The sequence below is a fragment of the Yamadazyma tenuis genome, chromosome 7, assembly GCF_029203305.1.
Source record: "Yamadazyma tenuis chromosome 7, complete sequence".
Taxonomy (NCBI): Eukaryota; Fungi; Ascomycota; class Pichiomycetes; order Serinales; family Debaryomycetaceae; genus Yamadazyma; species Yamadazyma tenuis.
This window is the reverse complement of record NC_089467.1, coordinates 1,064,652-1,086,458: the sequence shown is the minus strand read 5'-3', so window position 1 is coordinate 1,086,458 and position 21,807 is coordinate 1,064,652. Positions and strand designations below refer to the sequence as shown.

Below are 21,807 nucleotides of genomic sequence, written 5' to 3'. Positions count from 1 at the left end.
AGTTTGAGTAAGCAGACTTTATTCCATATGTGGTACAATAACCCAGAATGATCCAAAAGTAATGGACAACTGAAAACAGCAAACCAATGTTCCTATGATCTTTTGGGGCACTTTCCCTGAAGAATAGAGGAGAAGACATAGTCACACATCCAACTGCCAATCCAGTAATAACTCTTTCAATGGCTATTTGGTACCATTTTGTAGAAGAGATGATTTTCACGATGATTTTCACGATGATTTCCATAGCATAGATAACCATCAATATCACCAAACCAAGTCTTTTTTTATAAACGTCACCAACTTTGGGAAACGTAACACCCCCAAAGGCACAGCCGAGACCCCTCAGGAACAGGAGACAATTGGTCTTCCAATTTGAGTGGATCTGAAACAATCTCATTAGAGTATTATATGATGCTGTTGTAGAAGTAAGAAAGGACAAAATGCCGGACGTTTTTGATTTCGACCAAGATTTAGGAAATGCTGCTATCATTTCATATAATCCTGGACAAATACTAGTGTTGCAGAAATAGTGTATGGGAAAAGTATCATTGACTATATCTCACCAAGTACCCCGAAATTCACACTGGAGAACTTGTTTTTTGTGCTACAGGTATTACTTGTTAGCTAGGGGCTTGGCAACGAAAGTGAACCACAAGCTCAGTAGAAAAACATAAATTCGGTGATGCGGAAGCGGATTGGACCGTGTATGTGTCTTGGAACTTATCGCGTTATGACGTGAAATGTTTGCAACCCTTGCTCAAAACGGGTTTAATACTGGAAAAACCATAACGCAAGTTTTCCAGGTTAACGGTACAAATATCCGGCACCGTAGAACAGCGAATAACGTGGGAGTCTTCCCAAAAGCGCAACAAATGTGAGACAATTTACACCACCTGAAGTAGATGTTTGTTCCAATATAGATCCTTGGGTTATCATCTTAGCCCTCTATTCAACGACGACCAAGAAGTTATGACCTAGTTGCTGATGATCGAATAATCGAACACGGTTTTAATTCTTCATTTTTCTTGGAAGATAAACCCTTGGTATAAAACGGAGTTCAGAGATGGAAATGACCCGGACAAAAAAACGGATTAGATTCTTCCTTGAGGTTGAAACCGAAGTTAAAACATTTATTGCCTTTCATACTGAAAGGCTACAGTGAGTGACTTGGTTTGCCCAGAATACGATAAAGTAGAATGCAAACAACGGTGTACTTATTGGAGAATTGAACAGTCGAACCTAGTCATAAGATTTTAGTGGTCACTTTCCGCCATTTATATGACTAATTTGTTTCACTAAACAAGCATATACTATGCGAACTCATCAGATTTCACCTGACAATTCATTCACTCTCAACAGTTGATTATACTCATTGATACAGTATCTTTTCTCTGTGGCACGCCAATCGGTCGTGTGCTCACTGTGTAATTCGTCATGCGGAGGCTCCGCGCGCACCGAAAATAGGGAGCAAAGACTGATTATCTTATCTAACCAGTTATGAAGTTATCTACTTTAGTACCATTAGTTCTTGCTGGAACCACCACTGCCGCTATACTTAAAGATAACATCGCCAATGATGCTGCTGCCAAGTTTTTGCAACCTATTTTCAAACTCTCTGATCTGGTCAAATTGACTCCTGAAACCGCAAGACCCTTGGCTCCTATTGTGAATGAAGAGAAGCTTGAAGATATCATTCCCGATAGATACATTATTGTTTTCAAGAAACATGTTAGTGCTGATGATGTTGAGACCCACAAGTCCTGGGTTCTCAATGAGCGTGAAGCAATAGTCAAGTCCTTGTGGGCCGAATCTCCTGACAAGAAACCTACGTCTGCTATCTTGAAACTCCAGTTGAAGACGTCTGAATTGGACTTTTTCAACATCAACGACGTGTTTAGAGGCTACTACGGATACTTAAACGAAGAGTTGGTTAAGGTGCTTCAAGCCGACGATGCTATTGACTACATTGAGAAGGACACTAAGGTGAAGATGAACGAATACGATGTTCAAAAAGATGCTCCTTGGGGTCTTGCCAGGTTAAGTCAGCGTGAAGTTTTCGCCGATGCCAAGTACCAGTTCGATAACGACGGTGGTGAAGGTGTAACTGCCTACGTCATTGATACTGGTATCAAAACGGACCTTGAAGAGTTTGAAGGTAGAGCCACCTGGGGAGAATCGGTTGCTTTCCCTAAACTAAAGCTCGATGGAAATGGACACGGTACCCATTGTGCTGGTATCATTGGTTCCAAGACGTATGGGGTGGCCAAAAAGGTGAATCTTGTAGCGGTTTCAGTGATGAACTTATTGGGAAGTGGATTAACATCGGATATCATCAAGGGTATTGAATTCGTTGTTAATGACCACAACGAGAAGGTCAGCTCGATGAAAAAGGGGTTCAAAGGCTCGGTTATCAACATGTCTTTAGGAGGTTCCAGTCTGGATTCTTTGGACATGGCTATTAATGCTGCCACAAATGCTGGGTTGCACATTGCTGTTGCTGCTGGTAACGACAATGCTGATGCTTGTGAATACTCTCCTGCCAGAGCCACTGGGCCAATCACCGTGGGTGCCACCAACATCCAAGACTCTCGTGCTAGCTTCTCCAACTGGGGTGGATGTGTTGATATCTTTGCTCCTGGTGAAGATATCTTATCGACCTATATTTTTGGCGGAACCACCACGATGTCTGGTACGTCGATGGCGTCGCCTCAAGTAGCCGGATTATTAGCCTACTACTTATCGTTACAACCAGATATCAATTCCGAATTCTCTAAGGGATTGTTAGCGCCTGCTGATTTGAAACAAAAGGTGATCAAGTATGGTACCAAGGGCATAATTCAGAATATTGAAGATGCTCAAAGTCCAAACATCTTGGCTTTCAATGGGGCTGGTCAGAACTTGACTCTGTTCTGGAGCTTGTAGACTCTTGGGTATGCGTTGGTTTAGTTTTATATATGATATATGCTTCGTTTTGCTAATCCTCTGAACACACAGTCTAAACTGTTAATCCCGATTCCTATTTTATAGTATTCACATACCTTCACAGTACCTGGAACTGGGCTAGATGATGGTGTAATGTATGTACCTTGTATTCTACTGAGAATTTACCCATTTGAAAATGAAACAAAGAGTTCAGGTATGAAGAAAGAGCCTGTTGAGCATAGAGATAATTTTAGGTTAGTTTTGACGAAGTACTGTCAGTGAGGAATTATTTGGATCTCGAGGATTTAAACCGACCATGTCTCTTTGTGCAACAGTTAGTTTTTGAAGAAGCCGAAGATCCCAGTGCGCGATATCACTTATTTTGATAAACAACCTTCACCAGGATGAGATTGGCCTTTTCGACATTATTATTGGCTCTCACGTCGTTCGCCTCAGCAGACCACACCACTGCAACTTCTTCCGAGTCTACCGTTAGTGTCAATTCCTTGGACGTAGAGTTCCTTACGAAATTGGTTAGTGATGTTAGCAACCATGGGGCTGCCTATTTCATGTTTCTGAGAACAGCTGGAATCAACATCCCCAAATACTTTGGATCACTCGTGGATGAGTTGGGATCTTACAGCAATGATGACTATACCACTTTGTTGAGAGCTGCCGACTTTCCCATCACATCGGTAGAACACTTTGCAACCAAGTTGGACTGGTACAGCAGCCGATTGGCCGTGAGTGGAATTAACAAGAAGGACGAGACCACGTCATCTGATGGGGCCTACAAAGCTTTTAAAATACCTATTGGGTTGGCCGTAGCTGCTGGGATGGTGGGTTTACTATAAGAGTGCAAAAATGCTAAATATATATGCTACGAAAAATCTTTTAATGTGAAATTTTCGCACAAATGCCTCAATTAGGTCCCTCTACAACACTTCAACACTACAGTTACTTTTAAAAGAATGAAATAAGAACTAGAGGGAATAAAATGGAACATCTTTTTAAAGACAGGCCTGTACGAGTTGACGTTTACATCAACACAGAGTATCCAAGAAAATCCGTGATAGTTTAGTGGCTAGAATCCCCGCTTGTCGCGCGGGGGACCGGGGTTCAATTCCCCGTCGCGGAGCTTGTTTTTACTTACTGATAGCATCTACTGGCAGTTGGTGCTTTTTTTAGCTTGTAAGGATAATGAACGGCGAAATTAGTTGTGAAAATTTTTCTATTCTCGCGAAAATGAAAAGATTACTGCAAATATATGAAGTCAGAAAAACTGAAAGGAGATGAGATGAAAGTAGAGCAGAATAATATAGATTGCAAAAGATATTAAAAGGATGCGGGACTGGCTACATATAATGATTAATTGGCCCGAGATAGGTTATTTACACAAGTTTATGAAACAGCAACGAATTCGATTCTTTAGTTTGGAGGAAGTGACACTAAAAGATACAGGGTCGTGCACAACATAAACACCAAGTCCTCATTCTGTTGCTCGTTTAAATTCAAAAACACATCCGTGATAGTTTAGTGGCTAGAATCCCCGCTTGTCGCGCGGGGGACCGGGGTTCAATTCCCCGTCGCGGAGATTTTTTTTTCCCTGATGCGCTGCATAAGAGCGCATAAAATTTAAAACATATTCCCACTTACTCATTTTCACTCCTTCTAAATACTAATTATTTTTACACAATATGAGCCAACCGCTGCCTTTGGGTACGTATAACATATCTGTGAGACACATACCACGTATCACATCCCTTTAGCCTATACTAATGACCTTTAGAAAACCTTGATCGCAGGCACCCCAGAGGAAGGTTCTCGTGGGTCAGAAGACTAATGCAAGGTCAACATCGACAGCAAGGACAATTGATGGCTCCCAATTTAACGGCCCGCGGCGGCACGTATGGCGCCGCGTATCTCGCCCCACTGCGGACGCCTCAGGGGTCGAGGGCTAAAAGTCGGCCCTCATCCCATCCCACCAGAGGCAGTCAGGCCGCTTCTTTCAACAGTGAAGAAGACGACCAAGAAGGCCACTACTACAGCGATACGGAAACAGAGAACACACGTCGGGCCTTGTATGTACGCAGTGGGTCGTACGTGAGCGACCAGGCTACCGAAAACTCAGATAACATCAGCACTACTCCCCTCAAATCAATGGTATCGGCACCATCCACAAAGTCACCATCGGTGCTAAGTGGCGACATGAACCATGATACCACCAGTCTTGATGCGAGCACGGCCGAAACATCGATAGCTCCGTCGAGTGGAAGTCATTGGACTGGTACCCATTTGAACCCATTAACCATAAATAGAGACAGTCTTGCCGCTAGCGTTCCCACCACCAACGAGGTACGGGATCGCGACAGCGAAAGCATTGTTACGTTGGCCAGCTCGACCCGGCGAGTACGGCGGCGGTCGCTCGAGACCAACTCGCTGACGGCGGGAATAGCACCGGCGTCCATCATGGAGCGGATCTCAGGCCAGCCGGTCACCACTACAAACAACTCAGCTTATGCCAATAGCTTTAACGATCACGATCACGATCACGACCTGCAACAAAGTGTTACCAAGTCCAACTAGACTGTTGGGCTTTGCTTTGTTGATACGCTTACGTATCATCGCTTTCGCCTATCCAAAATGTCACGAGGCTGAAAGCGCGCGAAATGAAAACATTAATTGTTTGGATTTATAATTATAGTCTCTAGCTGTTTAATCAACTAAGTTATATCCAGTCAACAACCCTCTTATACAACCTTTGCTTGTCTAGCTCACCATCCTTGAATAACAATGGGGACGTTTTCACATGGCGATGGGGTAATTGAAGGGGATGTTTATGTCCAAAAATTATCCAGTTATATCAAGCGTAACGAAGAGAACCTTGCCAATGGGCTATTGATGTTTTCCAAAAGTAAAAGTGCCAACGCTCATAGGATCAAACCCTCACGTTTGAGTATAAGTCTTCACCACCTATATTACCTTCTCGAAAAGATCGAGAATTCTTCGTTGGGTGTGGATATTGGTCCTTTGAATATAAGGCTTGATAATCCAAACCACGAACCTACGTTCATTTCGTTTATGGCGAACAATGCCCGTTCTTCCAAACACTTCGACAGCGATGCCAGGTCTATCACCTCCATAAGCTCCATGAAATCAATAGTTTCCACTGCCTCGGTATACTGGCGTAATTTAAATGGTAATATGTCCAAGGATCCAAAGGTTATTGTTAAGGATATCAAGTATTTGTATTCTTCATTTACCAAACTTCCGTGCTTGATCATTACTCCCAAGACAAAGATAAATTCCATCTCTGGGTACGAAGAATATCCATGTGATACTTCTGTTCCGATAAGAATGTTCAAGAACCTTCAAGTACTTGAGATCATCGACTACGATCCGAATGAGATATTTGGATGGCATATTTTGAGTGATCAACTACGGATTCTTGTTTTGAAAGGGTCGAAGATCAGTGACATTACTGAATTTCTCTTCAATCTTGTCATCGAAGATGAAACTGGCAGAAGTGCATTTAATCCCATCAAAGCCGGATCCCGTTCAAGAACTTACGACAATAATACCCATGACGACTATCACGAATTACTTCCCGGGACCAATAGTGTATTCAAACAACCGGGCCATTCTACACATACACGCCACCGATCCTACACTTCTTCCTCCACAACATCCACCTATACATCAATGACGCCTGCGTTTAATGCCAATCCATCGATCAACAGCACATATACATCTTTGAGCGGCTATCACAGTAATGGCAATCCGACCCTTACTAGATCACCAACAGCGCTTCAAGATGTCCAGGAACACCAATTGGGTGATTCCAAATGGTCTCTTTTGCGCCAATTGAGTGTGATGGATACATCCATCACCTCGATTCCGCTGTTTGCGTTTCGGCCGTTGGCCAACTTGGTCAAGCTTAACCTTTCAAATAACCTTCTTGAGTCGATTCCCGAAGGGTTAGATCAGCTCATAAATGTCAAGTATATCAATTTTGCTGAGAACTACATCACTAATCTCCAAAATTTACCCAGAAACCTCAAACACCTTACGACTCTTAATTTCAACAACAACAAGCTCAAGAGCCTCGAAGGCCTTCAACACCTCCAGTCGCTTCAGAAGATCGATTTGCGGAAGAATAACCTCGACTCTACCAAGTCCCTCAAACCTATATTGTACTTGTTCATCCAAATTAATGACCAGTTCAACAACGTCTATCTCAACAACAACAAGCTTCCCAAAAGTTTCCGGATCGATCTTTTCAATTTAATCAACGGGATTAAGTCCAAAAACAACTTCAAAATTGATGATTCTCGCCCGGGTTACTTTGAATCAGCCCTTCTTTTAGATAATGAAGCAGCCGTCAGAAATCTTCATAATTTTTTCAAATCAAACCTTACCTCAAGAGACAGCCTTGATCTCGTGAGCTCTTTGCTGAACTTGAACCTCCATGACGATACCAAACCATTCATTCCTTTGTCAAATAACCAAAACGTCACCAACGTCGAATTGGGTAAATTGACCAAGTCCACGACCAACCACAGCATTTCAGATGCAAAGGACAGTCCCACGAGTGTTGTGACACAGGTGCAAGTAACGGCTCGGATGAGTACCTAACAATAACCACATTAATGTTTTTGTAGTTTTAATGCTGATAACGAATCTTTTCCCTGGTCCTGCACGTAGCCCCGCCCTCGTTGTTTTGCGTTTGTGGTTTTTCGCAGCTAAAATCAAAAGTTTAAAACTGATTTATCCTTTTGACGAGATGTTAACCACTGCAATTCTATTACTAAGCACTGCCTGCATATGCAAAGGCTTGAATATAGATATACGTAATGATATCGCCACAGAGCAAGACCTCATCACCCAAATTAGCTTTTTTACCAACCGGTCTGAAGGCCCCCAGAAACGAGGATTCCACGAAGAAGCGCCATTGTTCTTTGTGGAAGACCGCCATCCCGCTGAGTTTTTTTGGTCAGACCCTTACTATCCCACACGTATGAACTAACCTCCAAGCCATTCGTTTGGCAAAATACTAACATTGTTTCAGCCGTTGGTGGTAGGATTGGTCACGTTTGGCAAAAGGCCTACGATAAGGCTAGAAAGATCGTTGAGAAAATGTCGATTGTAGAAAAGGTTAATTTAACCACTGGAACAGGCTGGGGATCGGGCTCCTGTGTGGGAAATACTGGGTCCGTGCCACGGTTGGGCATTCCAGAATTGTGTTTACAAGATGGGCCCAATGGAGTTAGATATACCGACTTTGTGACAAACTTTCCCAGTGGTATTGCAGCTGCATCCACTTTCAACAAGGGGTTGGTTTATCTTAGAGGAAAGGCGATTGGAAAAGAGCACAAACAGAAAGGTGTACATATGGCTTTGGCTCCTGTTCTTGGTCCTATTGGGTTAAAAGCTGCTGGTGGTAGAAACTGGGAGAGTTTCGGGGCGGATCCATACTTACAGGGGATTTTGGGTGCTGCTACCATTGAAGGAATTCAAGATGAAGGAGTACTTGCCATTGCCAGAAGTTTCGTGGGAAATGAGCAAGAGCACTTTCGGCAAGTTGGAGAATGGGAAGATAATGGATGGGATCGCTTGGAAAAGTCTATCAGCTCTAACATCGGAGACCGGGCCATGCACGAGATCTATATGTGGCCATTTGCCGATGCTATACGTGCGGGTGTGGGTGGTATTATGTGTTCCTTGAACCAGGTTAACAATACCTATGCATGTGAAAACTCATACCTTTTGAACTATTTATTGAAAGAAGAATTGGGGTTCCAAGGGTTCGTGGTGTCAGACTGGGGTGCTCAACACTCTGGTGTTTATTCAGCTTTAGCTGGTTTGGATATGACTGTGCCTGGTGAAATTTTTGATGACTGGTTGTCTGGTAAGTCGTTTTGGGGTCCTCTCTTGACAAGATCGGTCTATAACAATACCTTACCACAACAGAGACTAGATGATATGGTAACCAGAATTTTGGCACCTTTCTTTGCAATTGATACATTGAAGTTACCAAGTGATGAAGATACTCCAAATTTTAGTTCTTGGACTTACCACACCTACGGTCAACAATATCCTTATCAACACTATGGCCCAATTATCCAACAGAACTATCACCAAAATGCCCGCACAAAGTTTAGTGATGATATTGCATTAAATGTTGCAAGAGAAGCCATAGTATTGTTGAAGAATGATGGCCACAACTTGCCCATTGATAAAGATGATGGGATTAGAAAGATATTGATTGCTGGACTGGGAGCCGGCCTTGATGCAAGAGGCTACAACTGTAAAGACCAAAGATGTTACGAAGGTCCACTCACTTCAGGTTGGGGGTCAGCTGCAGTGAACAACCCATTTGTCATATCTCCATATGAAGCAATTGCAAAGAGGGCCCGGGAACGTGAAATGTTAGTTGAATACTCCAACGATAACTGGGATTTCGACAGCTTGGATGAATTGAGCGACTTAGTTGATTTGGCAATTGTTATAGTGACTGCCGATAGTGGTGAAGGATTCATTGAGGTAGATGACAACTATGGTGATAGACAAAATTTTTCCTTATGGAACAATGGCGACGAAATCATTAATCATGTTGCTTCCAGATGTTCTAAAACTATAGTGGTGGTGAATTCTGTTGGACCTGTTAACATGGAAAAATTCATTGAACTTGAAAATGTTGTGGGAGTTGTGTATGCGGGCCCTTTGGGTCAATATGTTGGGCAGGCTATTGCAGAAGTATTATTTGGAGAGGTAAATCCTTCGGGGAAGTTGCCATTTACAATTGCAAGAAAAAAACTGCACTATGTTCCAATAGTTGATAGTCTCAAGGATAGTAATGATCCTCAAGACAATTTTGATAGAGATATCTATCTCGATTACAGGTTCTTTGACAAACACAATATAAAGCCAAGATTTGAGTTTGGATATGGGTTATCATACACAAAATTTCAGTTAAGTGATCTTAAAATTGTGGAAATTAACTCACCCACAGAATATTTACCTTATCCTGAAGAATATTTACCCATCTACAGAACTATTGAGGATGATATTTGTGATCCAGAAGATGCATTGTTCCCTCATGATGAGTTTGACCCAGTGCCAGGGTTCATTTACCCATACTTATACAACGAAAATGTCCAAACTTTGCCCGACGATGACAGATTTGATTACCCATTAGGATACAGTGAAACAAATACAAATAGTCCTCCACTAAGTGGGGGATTTGGCGGGAATCAAGCTTTATGGGAGGTTTTATTCTCTGTTAAAGCTAAGGTTAAAAATATTGGCAAATACAAAGGAGGTTTTGCCAGTCAATTGTACATTGAGTTTCCAAGTACATTTGTCAGCTCACCACCAAAGGTATTGCGTGGTATTGACAAAGTCTTCATCAAAAAGGGCGACACAGCCACCATTGAATTCAATATCCTCCATCGGGATTTGACCATTTGGGATACTAGATCACAACAGTGGATTATTCAAACCGGGACCTATAAAATCTTTGTTGGATCATCCAGTCGTAGAGTGGAATTGTGTGGTGAAATCGATATCGGAGCCTAATCGATAGCAACTACCAAGAGCGTTTTTTGATATAACCGAGCATGTATAAAATGTATCAGGCAGTGATTCTGAATGTAGAAGTGATATGATAAGCTGAGCCATGGCTATTTGGATTAAGGTTTGGCTGGATATATGCTCACTGGATTTAATTAGAGTCCGTATGCCTAACAATTGTATGGCTCTGTGTTTCAGCAGCAATGCCTAGGAAAAACAGCTTGGTTTGCGCTCGAACCATTGCATAAAGCCAAAAGTTTCTTTTTATTCCTATCATCACCAATATGGGAGATTGCCAAGAGATATGGCATCCATAATAATCAAACTAGCCAACTAGGACATGAGATTACTTTCCTGTAAGTTTAGACCCACCGATTTGACACATTGATTGCATATGAATAAAGAAATGCGCTCAGAAACCTTTCATTAAGCCCGATGTGAACCCTACCACCTGAGATCTGAAACATTTCCAAGCCATAATTTTTGCTTTATAATCTAGATACACGCTCACATAAAATGTAGATTTCCTTAGATTGGCAAGGACTCGCAGGGTTAATTCACCGGCTACTCAAAAGCCTAAAGTTCCGGTTCTCCAGGAACAATTGAAAAGCCTACTTTATTTTCTGTAAAGTATGCGGCAGGTACTAAAGCGCCAAAAACCAAAGTTTACGTAAGAGGGGCGGAAAAACTCACTATTAACCGGTGGGTGGGGCCTATATGCACACTAACTATAGTAGTTAACAATATGGGCTGGACCATTCTATTAAACTAGTGGTTGATTATGGTATATCTAACCACAGTATTGCTCCGGAATTGCCCTTTCGCCTGTGGAAAGACGCAAATTTGACCGATTGTCAATCGTTCCTAACACTATGGCAACGTCTGGTAGCGGTTATGGCTCAGGTCTGCAGAGAACCTCAACAACAATAGAGTTGTAGTTGTGTCTAGAAACACTCCTTGAGACACATGGTAGGTGTTTCCTGCTCAGGCTATGTGGTGGAAAATTTCATAAATAGCTGCAACATTTCCACTCGAATGTTTTGGGAAGTAGAACAGAAATGGAAAAGGATAAGAAGATCCAAATTAGGGTAATGGAAGTGAAGAGGACGGAGTTAGCAGAGCGGTTGGGGGATGCCCATATTTCCATATTGCCTAGGAAAAACTTGATTATATTATTGTGTTCAATGTCGTTGACGTTGATGCTTTCATTTGCAGACCAAACTGGGGTCACCATTGGGCTCTCGACTATTGGTAAGGACCTTCATTGTGAAACAACAATCAACTGGGCTGGAACCGCTTCGTTGTTGTCTAACTGTGTGTGTCAGATTTTGTTTGGTAGATTGTCAGACATCTTTGGCAGAAAGCACGTTATGATCGTCTGCTTGTTTATCTTATCAATTGCAGACTTATGCTGTGGGTTCGCCCAAACAGGAATTCAATTTTTCATTTTCAGGGCTTTTGCAGGAATAGGAAATGGTGCTGTCAGCTCATTATCAATGGTGATATTGAGTGACGTGGTAACCTTAGAACAAAGAGGAAAGTACCAAGGGATTTTGGGTGCAAGTGTTGGAGTAGGCAATGCGATTGGTCCCTTTATAATGGCAGGGTTCATCAAGTCCTATTCCTGGCGAGGCTTTTATTATTTTGTGTCACCTACCATGATCGCAAATATTGCCGTAGTGCACTTTTTGGTCAAGAATACGAAGAAGGAGAATCTTGATAATATCTTGTCGACAAAGGATAAACTCAAGCAGATAGACTACTTGGGAATTATAACTGCTGCTATTGGGTTGACGTTGATATTGGTTCCAATAAGTGGGGGTGGCTCCACCTTTGCCTGGAACTCCCCTTTAGTCATAGTGATGTTCATAGTAGGAACCTTATCATTAGTCGGGTTTGTGGTGATCGAATGGAAGATCCCCGAGCTTCCAATGATTCCATTGCATTTATTCAAGGTTCCTTCTTTGTGTTTGCTTTTGGCCTCGAGTTTTTTGTTCGGAATGGCTTACTATGGGTTTCTCTACTATATGCCCTATTTTTTCAACATCGTCAAGCAAAAGTCCGAAGTCCAATCAGCTGTGTTTCTTGTGCCATTGGTATTGTGTCAAGCGGTGGGATCGATTATTTCTGGCCAAATCATCAGTAGAACTGGGCACTATATTTTGACGGTCATTGTTGGTTACTCATTATGGTGCTTGTCAAACGGACTTTTGATTCTCTGGAGTAGAACCTTACCCGAATATGCCGAAGTTCTCATTCTTATTGTTATGGGAACGGGCGTAGGCTTCACGTTCCAGCCAACGATGGTTGCAGCCCAGGCACAGGCTAAAAAAAGCGATCGAGCAGTGGTGATTTCCACCAGAAATGTCTTGAGGTCGTTTGGAGGGGCTGTAGGTATAGCCGTTGGTTCTACCATTGTCAGCAACTCATTGCTCAGCGAAATAGCCACGGAAAGAGGCTTATCAAACTTGCCCGACGATTATTTGGAATACTTGGAATCAAACATTTATGCCAAAATTGAAATCAAAGGCTTGTCAGCTGGTCAGGTAAACCATGTTATCGGCATGTATGAAAAGGCCTTGAGAAACTACTTTTATTTATTGATTCCTTTGATAGGAGTTTGTTTGGTGTCTTCGTTTTTCATTAAGGATAGAGGTTTGCAGTGTATAGATGAGGCTGATCAAAGGAAGATTGTCGAGAGCTCATCCTCTTCAGTCAGTAATCTGTCATGATTGGTATTTATATGAAGTTAGGTTTGTTTTAGGATATTGTGAATCAGTTAAGGGAATGGCTGTTCTTTCGTTTATAATTAGTATAATTAGTATAATTTATGTTCAAGAATTGCTGTTGGATAAATCCGCAGTCAAGTATAGGGCCATCAGATTGCGAAAAAGAAACCGCGTTTAATAACCAGTGTTTCACGTTTATCACAATAATGGTAGATGCAAAAGGATCCCTATATAGGGCAAGTGAGTCGAGATCACATCTACCGCTGAATACCTCCCGAACCATCCTATCCGCTTCCGGAAAGTCCAAGTATTATAAGTATAGAGACAGAGGGATCTTGAAACCAACCACCACCAACAAAGGCATAATCAATAAGCTAAGCAACTTCTTCAACCGCTATTCGCTCAGTGGCTACGAGAATAACACTAACACTGACGAGCTTCAGCGGTCTATACCATTGGAAGGGTACAATTATGAAAACCATCCTGTAATAAACAAAGCTAAGAAACTCAGGTACGATGATGGAAAATATGTTTTAGGAGAGTTGCCTGACCTTAACCAGCAGACTCGCAAACACAAGCAGGTTGAAGTCCAACAGAGTACTGTTTCCGATGGCTATAGCGTGAAGCTGTTGAGCAATGATCTTGAGAGAAAGAAGTACGAGGTGAATCGCCTCGTGCGTGATTTGGATGATAAAGTGTATGAATTGAAGCGGGCAAAGCGCGAGCTTCATGATATGAAGAAGGAGAATGAGTATTTGCGGTCAGGAGATACTAGTTTAAGGCGACAGGTGGCGAAATACTCCGCACAATACAGTGAAGCCCAGGCCCTTTCTGATGAAGTGAACGCAGAGAATGTCGAATTGAACCGTCAGTTGACTGCCTTGAGATCCCACACGTTCCTATTGCAACTAAAAATCGACCAGCTACTACGGGATCGTATGGAAGATCGAGATTTGGCTCTCTTTTTGAAATTGCAAGTGAATACCAAGGAGTACGAAAACCAGCTTCTTTACTTGAACAACGAGTATGAAAAGTTCAAGATGGTCGACAATCCAAAAATAAAGTTCAAGTTTTACGACCAGATAAGTGACAAGCTCCTCGAATTCGAGGAGTTTCTTGCCAGCTACCAAAGTATAGACGATGTTCATCGGTTCGATTACAAGAACATGGTTGACTTGAAGTCCATTATCTACAAGTTATACGAGGACCTCACACAAAAGTTCACCAGAAACTCTCACAAGCACATGACGATGAAGGTGGTACACTTCCTTAGCTTGAACTACCAGCTCCGAGTCAAATGTCTCAATTTGTTGCATGTGCTCGATGAGATCTTGATATATATGGAACACCAAAACGCGTGAAAATCAAAAATTCCACCGCGCGTTATCACAACATCCACTCTATCTTCACACCCTATACCATGGAAACTCGAGTACATTTACCGGTAAAGCTTCAGCCTAGCAACCTCAGACCCACCGCGTATAGGATATTTTCTAAGAAGCATGGGTTGAATATTCAAACCGACGCTTTGAAGGTTTTGACGGACGTAGTCAGTCATAAGTTTGGATCTGAATGGAAAGGTGCTAAAGCCCAATTATATTTGGAAGATATCGCCAAAATTTGGAAGGCACAAGACAAGGGCTTGTTTGTTGATGGTGAAGGACTTAATGAAGTACTTAAGCAGTTAAACAATGAAGAGAAAACCAAAATTAATAGGGTTATTGATGAAGAGAATAAGGAAAACATAAATGAGGAAGAAGAACTCCAGTGGCAAGAATTTTTCCGAGTCATAAACCCACCAGAGCAACCAAACTATACTTTTGACAAGCAAAGGAAACAGTTTGGTTTACGTGGAGAAGGGAAGTTGTCGAACTTTCGGGACACTAACATCGAATACTTCAACAATAGATATAGTCTTATTAGAGACAGGTTGTCAAGAAACGAGGTGTTTCAGAAGACAAACTACCAAAGTATTTCCAATATCAAGTCGAAGAAGCAGAGTAAAGAGATCACCTTGATTAAAAATATCATTGGGAATAACGGCCAGTCCTTCATTATTTTTGGTCTTTTGACAAAGAATTTCAGAGGGGTGTATACAATTGAAGATACAACAGACTCTATTGAGTTGAATCTTGACCAAGCACAAAAGATGTTGGACGCATTCTATACTGAAGGAATGTTTTTGACGGCCGAAGGACTTTATTCTCAGTTCAATGAGAACTCACCCAATGGAATCTTTCACGTAACTCATTTAGGTCACCCTCCAGCGGAGAGAAGAGATATATCATCTGAGCATTATGGTAATTTGGACTTTTTGAACATCAATAAGGAGAACTTGTCTAATTTGCATCATTCCTCAAAAGTCAGTAAGGATTTCAGGAAGAAATTAGTCCGCTTAGAGAAGCAGCTTACGGACCACAAGTTCATAATTTTGGGGTCGAACATCTACCTTGATGATTTGAAGATCATGAAAGGGCTTCGGAAGCTCTTTAGTCGATTAGAAAAAGATTTGACTGAAGAAGAGGAGGAGGCTCCGGTGTCATTGGTTCTTACTGGATCATTTGTGTCAAAGCCAATCAGTTCAATTCAGAGCTCCACATCAAGCATTTCCAACAGCGAGCTGTACAAAAACAATTTCAACAATCTTGCAAACCTCATTGCGGAATTCCCAACCATTAAGTCAAAGGTAATGCTCGTGCTAATTCCAGGCCCTAACGATCCATGGCAATCAACCCATTCACTAGGTTCTTCCAATTTAAATTACTTACCCCAGCCATCAATTCCATCTATTTTTTTGAATAGACTCGAAAGACTACTTCCCAAGGGACACCTTAAACTTGGATGGAATCCAGTTAGGGTGAACTACTTGAGTCAAGAGATTGTAATCTTGAAGGACGACTTGATGAGTAAGTTTAAGAGAAACGATATTATTCTTGAAAGTGATTTGAACCAGTCGAACGAATTACTTAGTGAAAATGTCGATGATAACATTCCTACTAAGTTGAAACAGGCCAGATGCTTGGTGAGAACTTTACTTGACCAGGGCCATTTGCAACCGTTGTCTAAGGGGTTGAAATTGGTGAATCCCATCTATGCCCACAGTTTGCGTATTGAACCATTGCCCAGTCTTGTCATCTTGAACGATACCAAATTTGAAAACTTTGAGGTTCCGTACACTGGATGCAGAGTGGTGAATATTTCGAGTTTCCTCTCCGATAATAGATTCAATTACTTGGAGTACTATCCAAGTCAGAAAGCGTTCAAATTCAAAGATTTATACTTATAGCTAATGAATAATGATTCCTGCCATTTACTAAAACAATTACCAAACCATATATTGTCTACATACCATACAAAAAATTGTATTAGATAAAGAATCTATTTTATCATTACCAATTGATCATTTTCTACATCCTCTGCATCCAAATCTACCCCATAATCACCAAGAGTTTCTCCTAATCCGTTAACCCAATCCTTACGATCAAGCTTAGACCTAGGATCTAATCTCTTTTTCAACTGACGAAGATTTCTCAACTCAGAAACATCCAAATTATCCAAATCGATGTCAGGGTCCGGAGCGTACTCTTGATGTCCACCATCTGGAGGCCATGGTAATCCTACCTGGTCGTCTTCAGCATACTCGTTTTTCTCAAAGCGGTATCCTGACTGTCTCACAGATGTCCAGGGAAATAGCCACATCCATGGATAGTTGAAGGTATTAATGGCATTTTTTACTATACCCAAATCATAGGGAAACACAAAGTCATCGATAGTGAAGTCTTGAGGAACCACTGAAGTCTTCTGGTGATACTCAGAAGAAGCGTTATCTACATCTTCAACGTAATCAAGTTCGTCTGCTTCCTCTTCCAGCCCTCTATCTTCCAGATAGAAACGGGCATTCTGGTTCCACGAAGTTAAGACCGGCATTTCATGACCGTGCAAGTGGATATAGTTCTTCCGTATCTGCAACCACATTCTTTCTGTGTGGAGCTGAGACTCGATTCTCTCGTGCTCCCATTGTTCGATCTGGGTCATACCCTTGAAAACCCAATTACTCAAGCACCGTACAAACAAAATCAAAATGGCAAAGTTCACAAAAATATCCAATGGTAATAACACAATGACTGCCACAAGTTCCTTCTTGTCGATTAAATAGGCTGGAAGATTTCTGTCTTCGTAAAATTCCATGGCTCGCTTGCTCAATTCAATGAACACAAACCCAGTGTTCACCAAGATCCAAAACAAAAACCGCATGAAGTGGCCCATGTTCTTTGCCCCCACGCAGTTGTATGTCCATGGACAATGATGGTCCATCTGGAGAACACACCTATTACATGTTTTACAGTGATGCGATCTCTCGGGTTTATAGTTTTGACATTTCTTACACCACCGTCTCCATTCGCCTGGTCTTGGCTCAAAATTGTCCGGAGGGTACCCAGGATCAACATGTATGGCAAATAGGTATGAAATCCAGAGAAGGCTCAAGGAAACCTCGAATGCTATTTGTTTTTGGTGGGAGAGCGAGTGTCTGAGCACAAACAAATGTGACCCATATCCAATGCCTGCTATGAGAACACACGGAACCTGTGAAATGAATTAGTATTGGGTTTGTGGTTTGGACAAAACTTGATCTATCACATACGATTATCCCAAGAATGGGCCATCTAAGTTGGGCAACCATCTTCTTATGAATAAGTAAGCAACACGAAATGACACAAAGTTTGGTGCGAGTTTTTCCAGTGCGGTTCTCAAGGTGGCGATTCAAACTTCTTGAGATTTGTATCTTATATCAAGCAGTACAATGGTATGTATCATCTTGGTTGTCGCTTCAATTGTCCATCTACTAACAAATAACAGACATCTATTGGAACAGGTTACGATTTATCCAACAGTGTTTTCTCTCCAGGTATGTTTAACTCTTAAACTCATGAAGCGTGTGCTTGTACTAACATTGAACAGACGGAAGAAATTTTCAGGTGGAATACGCCATGAAAGCCGTTGAAAACGGAGGCACTTCTATTGGAATCAAGTGCAAAGACGGAATAGTGTTGGCGGTGGAAAAAATCATAAATTCGAAGTTGTTAGTTCCTGGAAAGAATAAACGTATTCAGACCATCGACAGACACATTGGGGTGGCATATTCAGGACTTTTACCGGATGGGCGCCACCTTGTCAGCAGAGGAAGAGATGAAGCCAAGTCGTTCAAATCCATATATAAGACATCAGTAAGTGTTCCTCATTTGATGGACAGATTGGGCATTTATGTCCAGAACTATACTTGTTACAACTCGGTCAGACCTTTTGGAGTCGTCGCCATTATTGGAGGCGTCGACAAAAAGGGACCTCATTTGTACATGATTGAACCCAGTGGAGCATTCTGGGGATATAGTGGAGCTGCCACCGGTAAGGGCAGACAAACTGCTAAATCCGAATTGGAAAAGTTGAACTTCGACGAATTGACGGTCAGAGAAGGTGTCAAAGTGGCTGCAAAGATCATCCATCAGGCCCATGAAGATAACAAAGACAAGGATTACGAATTGGAAATTACCTGGTGTTCTCTTGAGGAGACCGAAGGTAGACACGAGTTTGTCCCTGAAGATTTGTTGGAAGAAGCTATCAAATACGCACAAGAAGAGGACGAAGATGACGACGAAGAGGACGACGATGAAGACACCGAAATGGCCACCTAAATAATCAATCGTATATTAGAAATCTGAGATCTCGTAGTAGTGTGGATGCGATCTCGTTTCGATAATCCCAGTCGCGACTTTTATTTATGTTTCAATCTCATATAAATACACACATCGAATATACCACATTTGTCCGACACCCGTCGGCACGTTCTTCAACTTTGTTCTGTCTACTTATATCACAACAAGCCAGACATGTCATCGTTTCTAACAAACATTCCGCTGCCACAAGAGACTCATAATATCGTAAATCATCACTCGATTTTAGACGAGAGCACTTCATCCTTTTCATCTAAACAAACATCTAAAATTAATTTGACAACGGAGAGTGACCACTTCGAAGCTTTTATATCGAGCAGAGAGTCCTTACCACTTATACCGCCGTCTGGGTTTCTTTATGGCCCCAGAAATGGTCTGTTTCTGTCTAGTGATAAAAACCAAAACACCCACGATACTACTAGCGAAATGGATAAGAGCATAGCGAACCTCCAGAAATCGCTTGCAGACATGCGAATAAATACAAAAAGCCTCAAGAGTCTTCGAGAAGACCCTGATTTTGTCAACGAAACATCTTTGAATACCACTGAGTTTGATGACACACAAGAACAGCTCAAGAGAGATATTAACTTGGATAAAAGCGACATTTCCAGCCGAAATTCGGCGCCTTTTTCCAATTCCAATGTATCACAGAGAAGTGCTTCAACTAGCTCTCCGTGGAGAAAGTTGCGTTCTGCCCCAAAGTCTGCTCCCACACATATTCCTCCCGGACCTCAACTTCGATTTAATGCTCCAGATATAAACCTTAGAAGCAAGGCTCTGGATTCTTCCTCAAACACAGAAGTAATCAGTGAGCTAAATAAGCAATTGACTGGTTATAAGATCCAGATCCGCTTTTTCAAGCAGCTTCTTCAAAAGTTGATTGAGAAGAAAGATTTCAATCAGAACGATCCTGATCTCCCTGAATTGAAGCAGTTCAACGAGCAGTTTTCTCCTATAAAAAAGATGAGAAGTAACTCTTCCACAAATGAGCAAGCTAAGCTAGAAGTGGAATTTAAGAATTTATCGGAGAGTTACGATGAGATATTCAAACTCAATAAGGATTTGTATGCAAATCTCGAGCAATTTGAACAAAACCTTAAGGAGAAAGAACAGAATATTTCCCAGTTAAAGGAACGGTTGTTCGATTATAACTTGCTCGCTAATGAGATCATTCAAACTTTGATCAGTGATGCTACTACTGACATTATGTCAAGAAAAGCGTTGGTGAGGTGTCTTGAGAATACCCTGGAGAATGCCATGGATGTAAAGCTACATGCCATTCAAATGGAGCTATCCAAGAAGTTGGAAACTAGCAAGGAAAAGGAGTTAAAGAGAAACAGTTTTACTTCTACAAGTTCTGTCACGGTGGTTGACAGAGAAAAACAATTTGAAATCAATAATTACATAAGAACCATCCACCAATTAATGTCTGCTTTGGAACAATTGAGAACAGGATATGACGAACAGAATAAGTTGGTAAGCCAGATGAAGGAAGAACTCGATTATGAGATAGAGCAGTCAGAACAGCTTAAGGCCAACAATACCATTATGAAGCTGAGCTTGGATACTTTATCTGATACCATAGACCAAACCTCCTCGAGTCTAATTGACAATCGAGAGGTCGACTCTTTGAGGTCACAAAACCAACAGCTTATTGTCCTCAATGACACAATGAAAAAGAAGTATGAAGAGTACCAGCATATTATTGACCACTTGCAAGATGAAGTAAGAGACATCCAGCACTTGAACCATAATACTGCTGATGTTTCAGAATTGAATCAAGAACTCTTACAGTCACACAAGGACTTTAACCAACTCCAGGAAGAGTATAATGACTTGCACGACAAGTACACTAAATTGAAGGAGGACTCTTCTAACACTGTTTCATCTTTAACCAACCAATTGCAGCTGAACAAACAAGAGTCGCTTTCCTCAAAAGCAGACAAAATTGTTTTAGAAAGAATGGAGCAGGACTTGAATTTGGCAGTGGAGAAGCAGAGGATGTTGAAAGCTGAAAAAATTCGGTTGACTTACAAAGTTGAGTCTTTATCGAAAGAGAAGATCTCCTTACAAACCACCATCCAGAACCTTACTGATAAAGTCACTGATTTAACGATTGCAAACCCAGCAACCTCCCGAAACGATGAAGTAGAAACCGCTTTAACCAAGAAAATCAACATTCTTGAATACCAAATAGGTGAGCTTTTACAGCTCGACACCTTTAAGTTCCAAAGGCTCTTGAAGTCATTCAATAAGATTGCAGATGATGCATCCCTCAAAGAACCCACTAGAAAGGTGGACTATATGATCAAGAAGCTCATGCCTAACAATTCCTCCAACGACTCAAATATGAGTCTGGTAGATTTCACCGACATGACGAATATAAGAGAGTTCCACAAGGCGGTATTCGACTATTTCACGCGTGCTGTAGATGTTATTGTTAACGATCATGTCAAGCTACTTTTGAAAGAGAACGAAGATACTGCCAAATCAGGGGAGTATGTGAATAAACTCCACAAGAGAATTGACGAGCTTAACCGTCTCAATGACGAGTTGTCCCGTCTGATGGAGTCTCTGAACGCCCTGAACGAATATTCAGAATCGTCCATATCGTCTCCTAGAGCTGAACTCCGAATCGACGAGCTAAATCGTAGATGGAAGGCCGAACGTGAGGCCAGAGTTTACGAAAACCACGAGGCTGAACGCCGGTTAAAAGAACTAGAACAAGAGAATACTCGTCTCCGAGAGCAACTCAACCTTACTGGTTAAAAATACCTTGTGTAATGCTATGTACTATTTAATGAGAACCCCAAAATGTTCACTTTCGCGCTTCTAAAAATTTTTCACATCAGCGT

General features: G+C 41.7%; 9 protein-coding genes and 2 non-coding genes across 11 annotated transcripts; all 11 read left to right on the top strand. All coding sequences in view use genetic code 12, as the record gives it.

Annotated features, from left to right (window-relative positions):
* Positions 1-1,497: 1,497 nt before the first annotated feature.
* Positions 1,498-3,776, top strand: SUB8_2 (serine protease; the record flags this gene model as incomplete). Its single annotated transcript, XM_066158466.1, has 3 exons — positions 1,498-2,890; positions 3,047-3,077; positions 3,326-3,776. The coding sequence occupies 3 exons, from the start codon at positions 1,498-1,500 to the stop codon at positions 3,774-3,776; spliced, it is 1,875 nt and encodes a 624-aa protein (XP_066014563.1).
* A 212-nt stretch (positions 3,777-3,988) lies between these two features.
* Positions 3,989-4,060, top strand: PSN45_005330. Its single transcript has one exon. It is a non-coding gene; the product is annotated as a tRNA-Asp (tRNA).
* Positions 4,061-4,444: 384 nt separating this feature from the next.
* On the top strand, positions 4,445-4,516 carry PSN45_005329. The gene has a single exon. It is a non-coding gene; the product is annotated as a tRNA-Asp (tRNA).
* Positions 4,517-4,619: 103 nt separating this feature from the next.
* On the top strand, positions 4,620-5,508 carry PSN45_005328 (uncharacterized protein; the record flags this gene model as incomplete). The annotated part of the gene is made up of 2 exons (XM_066158465.1): positions 4,620-4,645; positions 4,911-5,508. The coding sequence occupies 2 exons, from the start codon at positions 4,620-4,622 to the stop codon at positions 5,506-5,508; spliced, it is 624 nt and encodes a 207-aa protein (XP_066014562.1).
* Positions 5,509-5,715: 207 nt separating this feature from the next.
* Positions 5,716-7,557, top strand: PSN45_005327 (uncharacterized protein; the record flags this gene model as incomplete). Its single annotated transcript, XM_006685717.2, has 1 exon — positions 5,716-7,557. The coding sequence occupies one exon, from the start codon at positions 5,716-5,718 to the stop codon at positions 7,555-7,557; it is 1,842 nt and encodes a 613-aa protein (XP_006685780.1).
* A 501-nt stretch (positions 7,558-8,058) lies between these two features.
* On the top strand, positions 8,059-10,500 carry PSN45_005326 (beta-glucosidase; the record flags this gene model as incomplete). The annotated part of the gene is made up of 1 exon (XM_006685716.2): positions 8,059-10,500. One exon carries the CDS (start codon positions 8,059-8,061, stop codon positions 10,498-10,500), a length of 2,442 nt encoding a protein of 813 aa, XP_006685779.1.
* Positions 10,501-11,552: 1,052 nt separating this feature from the next.
* On the top strand, positions 11,553-13,226 carry PSN45_005325 (uncharacterized protein; the record flags this gene model as incomplete). Its single annotated transcript, XM_006685715.2, has 1 exon — positions 11,553-13,226. The coding sequence occupies one exon, from the start codon at positions 11,553-11,555 to the stop codon at positions 13,224-13,226; it is 1,674 nt and encodes a 557-aa protein (XP_006685778.1).
* A 203-nt stretch (positions 13,227-13,429) lies between these two features.
* Positions 13,430-14,584, top strand: PSN45_005324 (uncharacterized protein; the record flags this gene model as incomplete). The annotated part of the gene is made up of 1 exon (XM_066158464.1): positions 13,430-14,584. The coding sequence occupies one exon, from the start codon at positions 13,430-13,432 to the stop codon at positions 14,582-14,584; it is 1,155 nt and encodes a 384-aa protein (XP_066014561.1).
* A 59-nt stretch (positions 14,585-14,643) lies between these two features.
* On the top strand, positions 14,644-16,509 carry DPB2 (DNA-directed DNA polymerase epsilon, subunit B; the record flags this gene model as incomplete). The annotated part of the gene is made up of 1 exon (XM_006685714.1): positions 14,644-16,509. The coding sequence occupies one exon, from the start codon at positions 14,644-14,646 to the stop codon at positions 16,507-16,509; it is 1,866 nt and encodes a 621-aa protein (XP_006685777.1).
* A 1,515-nt stretch (positions 16,510-18,024) lies between these two features.
* Positions 18,025-18,913, top strand: PRE10 (Putative proteasome subunit alpha type-7; the record flags this gene model as incomplete). Its single annotated transcript, XM_006685935.1, has 3 exons — positions 18,025-18,027; positions 18,081-18,129; positions 18,183-18,913. 3 exons carry the CDS (start codon positions 18,025-18,027, stop codon positions 18,911-18,913), a joined length of 783 nt encoding a protein of 260 aa, XP_006685998.1.
* A 465-nt stretch (positions 18,914-19,378) lies between these two features.
* On the top strand, positions 19,379-21,721 carry PSN45_005321 (uncharacterized protein; the record flags this gene model as incomplete). Its single annotated transcript, XM_066158463.1, has 1 exon — positions 19,379-21,721. The coding sequence occupies one exon, from the start codon at positions 19,379-19,381 to the stop codon at positions 21,719-21,721; it is 2,343 nt and encodes a 780-aa protein (XP_066014560.1).
* Between the last annotated feature and the right edge of the window lie 86 nt (positions 21,722-21,807).